This window comes from Trichechus manatus, unplaced genomic scaffold (genome assembly GCF_000243295.1).
Source record: "Trichechus manatus latirostris isolate Lorelei unplaced genomic scaffold, TriManLat1.0 scaffold00160, whole genome shotgun sequence".
Taxonomy (NCBI): Eukaryota; Metazoa; Chordata; class Mammalia; order Sirenia; family Trichechidae; genus Trichechus; species Trichechus manatus.
This window is the reverse complement of record NW_004444096.1, coordinates 2,792,740-2,800,946: the sequence shown is the minus strand read 5'-3', so window position 1 is coordinate 2,800,946 and position 8,207 is coordinate 2,792,740. Positions and strand designations below refer to the sequence as shown.

Sequence of the window (8,207 nt, the reverse complement as noted above, 5' to 3'; positions counted from 1 at the left end):
ACATGTGTAGTAACTGTTAAATGAGAAACTATTTTGTTCTGTAAGCCTTCATCTTAAGTGAGAATAGCAGCACAATTGGAAGAGCGTAGTCACTGTCACTGAACTGCGCATGTAGACATTTTTGAAATGGTGTATCTTTGGCTATGTGTATTTTTACCAAAAAATAAAAAAGGTTGAGAAGTCAGAGGGTTGACATGTTGTGGGGTTGTTAACCAATGTCATAAAACAATATGTGTACTACTGCTTCATGAGAAACTATTTGTTCTGTAAGCCTTTACCTGAAGTACAATAAAAATAAAAAAATTTAAAAAACCAAATAATAGTTTAGCTTAACCAGTAAAGAATGTCTGCCTTGAGCATTGTGCCCTTTTAAGATCTATCTACTAGAGATCAAACTGACAACAGCAACTGGAAAGATGAGACAGGACACTGAGGGGGCAATGAGTTTATGTTAATGGAGGAGCAACAATTTGGAAAAGGAGGGTGAGAATGGCTGCACATCTTGAAGAATGTAATCAACTGTCAGCAAACTGTACACGTAGAAATTGCTGAATTAGTGTATGTTCTGCTGTGTATATTCCCAACAGCAACAAAAATAAAATAAATTTTTTAAAAAAACACTAAGGAATAACACTAGCAAAACAAAAGTTGGTTAGAATTAAAATTTCCACTTTTCTTAAACAATGAGTATAAAGTATTGTTTTAGAAAATGAAAACAGTGAAGTGTTTCAAAAGAAGAGGTCAAAACAACCACAAAACTACATGTTTTAAACTAAGTGGGAAACAAAAAACAACCTGTTAAAGGTTACGACACATTAGCAATAATGATCCAAGTAACCAAGGCCCAAGATCTCAGTTCCTTAGAATAACAATCCTGTATATTCCCAGAAGATTGATATTAAGATCCCATGTTCAAATTGTACAATAGAGTATTTAAAGTAAAATCACATAGCCTCAAACATTCTTATTTGAAAACAACAATGAAAATAATTGAACTAAGCGCTCAAGAAAAATAACAAATAAAAGGAAAAGAAATATGAGACAAGTAGCAGAAATTCTAAAAATCAGAAATCAAACCAAAAGAGTATTTGGATACATAAAACTTGAACTGATTCTGTGAAAGGGCTAAATTTTTGACAAGTCCGAGCAAGAAAGTCAAGACAAATACCAACAGTATTAGGACAGAGAAAGGAGATAGAGCCAGTAATAGGTATTTTAAAACGTACACAAGAATACCACGTAAACACACTGAAAAGAGAAAGAAAACCTGAATAGTTCAAAGGCCAAAAACTTTGGAAGCATACAGTTACCTCTGAGGGATACAAATGCGGGTGGTGGGGAAGGATGACTCACAGTTTTCACACAACGTATTCTGAACTGTTTGAATATTTTAATAAGAACTTCTATATAAAATAACAACATATATGTGTGTATGTGTATATGTATGTGTGTATAAATACACAAAGTTCTTGGGTGCCACAAATGGTTTGCACTCAACTACTAGCCTAAAGGTTGGTGGTTTGAACCCACCCAGCAGCGCTGTGGAAGGCAGGCCTCGAGATCTGTTCCCGTAAAGATTACAGCCAACAAAACCCTACGCAGCAGGTGTACTCCGCAACACATGGGGTCGCCATGAGTCAGAACAGAATGTATACACAGGTGCACACACATTTGAAAGGTTGGAGAATGATAACTATAAACTTACACTTTCTGCATAACAAAGTAATTCGAAAAGCTTCTTGCTGGAAGGAGGTGACTGACTGCTACGCTGTACAGAAGACTTTTCAGAAGTTGATGGATTCTTCAACTTGACGCTGAAGAAACGCGATCTGAAGGGAACTGCAGCCTCCGTGCCCAGGCTTGGAGTACAGGCGGCATCCTGCAGTGAAGCTACACTTCCCTTCTGGCGGAATTCTACGACGGCGTGGAGACCCTACGCCAGGAACAGGAGGAGAAAGCAGAACACATTTCATGTCACATCGGAGACAGCGTTTTAGTTCCTATCTCAGAACAATTACCATAATTCTAAAAAAAATATTAAGTAGATTCAGAAAAAAACACTATAAAGAGATATTAGTCAAGAGAAGCTGAAAAGAACGCTGAAGCAGAGAATTACGATAAAAGGCAAAACGAAAATCCCCTTTGTCTCTAAGACAATGGGACTCTCCAAAGTAGTCAGTTAGAAATTACTTACAATTCTGTAGTACTGCTATGAGGATTTCTATTCTCATGTCAAAAAAAACTCACTAAAGAAATTTACCTAAGTAAAGATGTAGGATATCCAAAGAAAGTCTAACCTTTCCACATTGCAAAGAGGCAACAGAACAAAAGTGACTAATAGGGACCTTTATCCTTCAAAAGCATGAATGTTAAGTTAGATTGTTTTTCAAATACTTACAAAGCTTTCATAGAAGAAATGATTATTAATAGGGCCATGTTGGGATAGATATTTGAGAAACTTTTTCTCACTGATTTTATTTGGGCAACTTATTAAAACAGTCCGTTGTGCCTCTTCTCGTCTTTCTTTCTGCACCTCAGAGAATCTCTTTTGGAGAACGCTGTCTTCAGAGCCTGTCAATGAAAGAAACACTGCCATCACACACGTAGGAAACGTACAGCATGTTCTGACAGCGCACATGAAGATTTCATGTATGACCGAAACCAACTCCACCCTAACGTTATCTTCCTTCTTTTCTTCTTCTATAAGGGTTAAGCTCTACAGTTTTTGTTACCATTCTCCTGCGACTATCACCACAAACGTCCACTTTTTTGTTCTGATTTACTGCACACTACACATAGTACTAAAAACAGAGACCGCCACCAAACTTCTAAAAGTAAAACCAGAAAACAAAAATACTCATTTAACACTTCCACAAACACGCACGCAAAACCTGTGCAAACTGTAATATTCCAAAGGCTTAAAGAAATTATTGCAAACCTAAGTGTAATTAGACAATGAGTTTAGAAGTTTAAAGTATTAGAGTAAGTTATAGGAGTTTCTCTTTGTAAAAGGCCTTGATCTGGCTCAATTAACGGGTTACCAATTATAATGTGTGCTATACTAAAGGGAAATCAAAGAACTGAAAACCTAGTCGCTGCCCATAAAGAGGTCATGATAACTTTACTAAGAAAATAGACGGTAATTTTATTTTCCTTTAGCCACTCCAGGGGTTAGAGTTTTACAATCACAGGGAATGATAAAAAGTGCTATGACAGTCAAGAGTTAAACTTTAACAATCCACAGCCACACAGGAGATAAAGCCTGCTGCCATCGAATCGATTCCAGCTCATAGCAACCCTATAGGTCGGAGTAAAACTACCCCATAGGGTTTCCAAGGTGGTGGATTTGAACTGCCGACCTTCTGGTTAGCAGCTGAGCTCTTAACCACTGTGCCACCAGGGCTCCACAAAGGAAATAGTTAACTAAATATAAGGTGAAAAATAAAATCATTCAAGCTCTAAGAGCATAATTAAAGCCAAACATTGACTTTTAGCAACTAATTCTTCCCCCAAGATACTTAGCTTCTAGCTAGGTAGGTTAAAGAGCTCAGTCCAAATTTTAAAATTCTAAAATGGAAGATTTTAGAAATCATAAACTAGCAAGTCTGACAGTCATACCCTCAGCAAAATTCCAAAGAGATTAAATCGAATAGAAAATGTTTACAGAAATCAGCAGAGGCTTTCAGCCTTGTTTTCTTTCAAAAGGTTATAAAACTGATGGAACCAGGAAATACTCCAAATACAGTGTATCTTGATTTCTGCGAACTCCTAGACATCCTCAGGAACAAAAGAAGAGAGATGGGGGTGGTAACAGCAGGAGCTGGCTGAACTAAAGTCTGCCCTGCAGTATCAACCTAGAGGCGAGTCTCTGAGTCTCTAACGGAGTGCCAGAGCACTCTGGCTCTGACCTAGGCAACATTTTTAACAACTGATCAAACACGTATGGAGCATATTTTCTAGGCTGGCTATTCTAGATACCGAAACTACCTCTCTTAAATGTGTGCTGTCTTCTCCATCCCTGACGCCAATCCTTTACCTTCAGACTCTTGTTTTAGGACTACCATCACTGAAACAGTCCAGCTCCGCAACCGGTCTCATTCACTCCAGTCTTGTCTTTCTCAAGCCATTCTCTACACTGCTTGCCAAAGGGATACTTAGAAAATTGTCTTTTTAAAAAACAAAAAGGTCATATTCTTTGACTTCCCTGTTGACAACCCTTCAACAGCTTCCCCACTGCCTTCAAGATCACGTCTAAACTCCATAGCATGGGTATAACTTTGGTCATCTGGTCCTACCTCCCCCTTCAGTGTCAAAATTCCACCATTTCCTTCTCCTGCACGTTTCACTCACATACTTTACACATGAAACTACCACACACCTGTGAACTTTCTACGCCTTCCGCCCTCTGGCTGGAAGCTCACTTTCCACTTTCTTTCCTGTCAATCCTCCAAATCTTGCTCAGGTCTGTGAAGACTTCCGACTTTCTAAGAATGAATTAGTCTCTCTCACCTCTGTATTGCCCTACTTCTAACAGCTCTGCAAGGATCAATTCATTGTGTTGTCTGTATTTAACATACCCTACTTCCGTACTGAGGACAGGAGCTATTCTCATTCACTCTGCTCTCCGTCTACGGACAGACCTCCTTCCAGTCGGTCCCTGTTCCCTTCTCCTCTGCTACAGGTTCAGCCTGGACCACCTCACCCACTTTTACAATTGTAACTGTCGTCCTCAGCTGTCATCTTAGGCCCCCAACTCAAGGAGACAGTTGTAATTACCACCTACGTATTCTTGACTGATGTTTGACTCTGAGTCTAGCCTGATATCTAACTGCTTATTGTAAAACTAAAGTCAAACAGTATAAAATTTTATAAGGTAAAAGTATAAATCCCCCACCCAGGCCTCTTCTCCTAATAACAGCCAACCACTAAGTTTGGTGCTTACCTTTCCGGATATTTTCAGGGCACATATAAACATGTATGCATCTCTCCATACATAAACATCTTTTATACAAATGAAATGATTAAAATCATACTATATATTCTAGCCTGCAACATGTTTTTTAAAAATTTTTATATATTAGAGACATCTTTCCATGTGAGTCGATACTTACCTCCTTTCTTTTAACAACTGTGTAAGTATTCTTGTTTATGCGTTTAGTATAGTTTACTGAGCCAATCCCCAACTGGTATCTATTTAGGTGGCTGAGTTTTCCACTACTACAAACAACACTGCAATGTCATCTATATACAATATTTTTGCACACTTATGCAAGTACATACCTGCAGCTGAACTGTTAGAGAAGAGACTGAGTTCTACATTGAGATAGAAAAATTGATAAAAAATGAAGCAACATGTTTGAGAAGATGGGAGAAGTAATAAAGCATTGACAGGTCTGGTTGAGCAGCAGCAGGAGTTAAGGATGATGTAGACATGACATCAGTTTGAACACTATATCGTCTTGTCCAAAGGGTAGGCATGTGATCAAAAGTGCTTCTCTGGAATTTTTTAAATTCAGGTAAAGAATTATACTCTTCACCTCCTTGGAGAAACCTGTAAGCACGTGCACATAAATCTGCGAGTGGCCACGTTCTCCCCCACCCCAACCACACCCACCTCCAGGGTAGAGAGAAACCTGAGACAATGAGGCTGTCAAACAGCAGCCGAGGAAAGCAACAATTCTTCGTCCTAGGCACAGCAATCTGGCTGACCCTAAGGCAGAACGATTGTCTTTCTGGGGTTTGGTTACATGGCGCCATACAAACCCCCTTTCCACTTAAGCTAATTTGAATTTGAGTTCAGGTTCTGTCATCTGCATCTTACAGAGTCCTGAATAATACACGATATGCTCTTATTCTTAAATCAGAGCTCTTTTTCTACTACAGCAAACTAAAGAACTCTCATACGAAAGCTATGGGAAAACTGAGACCAACAGATGAAACAGGATTTTACCTCGTTATAAACATTTCCCAGCAATCAGAGCCCGACCGAAAATAGGACAGGCTAATTTATGAGATAGTATGCTCCTTGTTACTCGAAATTATTACTGGGAATGTTCTGACAATGAGTTCTCACACTGAGTGAAAATCTCCATTGGATATTTTTCAAGTTCCTTCCAATTATAGAATTATAATTGTGTATAAGGTGTAATTACCCTTATACCTGTTATTTTTGTTACTTGTTATGCCCCACAGTCAAACGCATTTCCTCCAAAAACAATACAAAACAAGAACTATAGTAAGCGGGAAGGGTATTGCCTTAGAATCAGAAGACCTGGGTTTTATTCTTATCTTTGCCACTGAAGAGCTGGGTGAGCTTGGACTAGCCTGTTCCTCGTTTGTAAAGGGGAGTAATAATAATTCTTTCCAGAAAAAAATGAGAAGATGCAAATAACCGAAATAAGAAATGAGATGGGTGAAATTACAATAGAGGTAGATAATGTGAACAGATATAACAAAAGAAGAAATTGAAGATTAAAAAAAAAAAAAAAAACTCACAACAACAAAAAAAGCCAGAGCCCAGATGGCTTCACTGGACCTTTCTACCAAACATTCAGAAAAGAGTTGACACCAATTCTACTCAAACTATTCCAGCATATAAAAAAGGAAGGAATACACCCTAATTCATTCTATAAGCCAGCGTAATTCTGATAACAAAACCAGGCAAAGGCACCACTAAAAAAGAAAATTACAGAGAAGCCCTGCTAGCGCAGTGGTTAAAGCACTTGGCTCCTAACCAAAAGGTTGGCAGTTCGAACCCACCAGCCACTCTGAGGGAGAAAGATGTGGCAGTCTGCTTCCGTAAGGATTTACAACCTTGGAAACCCTAAGGGGTAGTTCTACTCTGTCCTTACAGGGTCACTGAGACAGAATCAACTTGATGGTGATGGCTTTGTTGGCTTATCCCTCATGAATACAGGCACAAAAATTCTTGACAAAATTCTGGCCAACAGCATTCAATAGCATATCAAAAAAAAATAACACATCATGATCAAGTGTCATTTATACCAGGGAAGCGAGGACGGTTCAACATTAGAAAATCATTCAATGTGATTCACCACATAAATAAAACAAAGGAAAAGAATCACATGATCATCTCAATCAATGCAGAAAAGGCATTCGACAAAGTCCAACACCCACTCCTGATAAAAACTCTCAGCAAAACAGGAAAAGAAGGGAAATTACTCAACATAATTAAGTGCATATATGCAAGACAAACGGCCAACATTATTCTCAATGGAGAATGATTGAGAGCATTCCCCTTGAGAACGGGAATAAGACAAGGATGCCCTTTATCACCACTCTTATTCAATATTTTACTGGACGTCCTGGCTAGAGCAATAAGGCAAGAAGGCAAAATAAAAGGTATCCAAACTGGAAAGGAAGCAGTAAAACTATCCTTATTTGTAGATGACACGATTTCATACACAGAAAATCCCAGAGACTCCACAAGAAAGTTACTGGAACAGAAGGATTCAGTAATGTGGCAGGCTATAAGACTGACACACAAAAATTAGTTGGGTTCCCAACAGCTGCAAAGTACACATTCTTTTCCAACACACATGGAATGTTCTCCAGAAAAGACCACATCTTAGGCCACAGAACAACCCTCAACAAAATCCAAAACACTGAGATAATACGAAGTATCTTCTCTTACCATAATGCCATCAAGGCAGAAATTAATGACAGGAAGAGCAAGGAAAAACAATCAATTACATGGAAACTGAATAATACCCTGCTCACAAACCACTGGGTAACAAAGGAAATCAGAGACAGAGTCAAAAAATTCCTAGAATGAAAACACATCATACCAAAACCTTTGGGACACAGCAAAGGCAGTGCTCAAAGGACAATTTATAGCAATAGATGCACACATCAAAAAAGAGGAGAAAATCAAACCATTAACTACAGAACTCAAACAAATAGAGAACAGCAAAAAAAAAAAAAAAAACAAAAAAAAACCCCACAACCACCAGAAGAAAGGAAATAGCAAAGATCAGAGCAGAAATAAATGAAATAGAGAACAGAAAAACAAGAGAAAGAATTAACAAAACCACAAGTTGGTTCTTTCAAAGAATCAACAAAATCGACAAACCACTCACCAGACTGACAAAAGAAAAACAGGAGAGGACACAAATAACACAAATAAGAAATGAAATGGGGGACATTACAACAGACCCAACTGAAATAAAAAGGATTATAACAGAATA

At 38.3% G+C, this 8,207-nt stretch overlaps 1 protein-coding gene across 2 annotated transcripts in view; it reads right to left on the bottom strand.

The window, feature by feature from the left end:
• Positions 1 to 8,207, bottom strand: part of MTPAP (mitochondrial poly(A) polymerase) — a 36,505-nt gene that overhangs the window by 22,513 nt on the left and 5,785 nt on the right. For both annotated transcript variants that reach the window (XM_004386253.2, XM_023740600.1), the window contains exons 2-3: positions 2,399 to 2,571; positions 1,706 to 1,933 (exon numbers count right to left, since the gene is read on the bottom strand). In XM_004386253.2, coding sequence (XP_004386310.1) covers positions 1,706 to 1,933; positions 2,399 to 2,571 — 401 coding nt within the window. The remainder of the gene's footprint in view (positions 1 to 1,705; positions 1,934 to 2,398; positions 2,572 to 8,207) is intronic.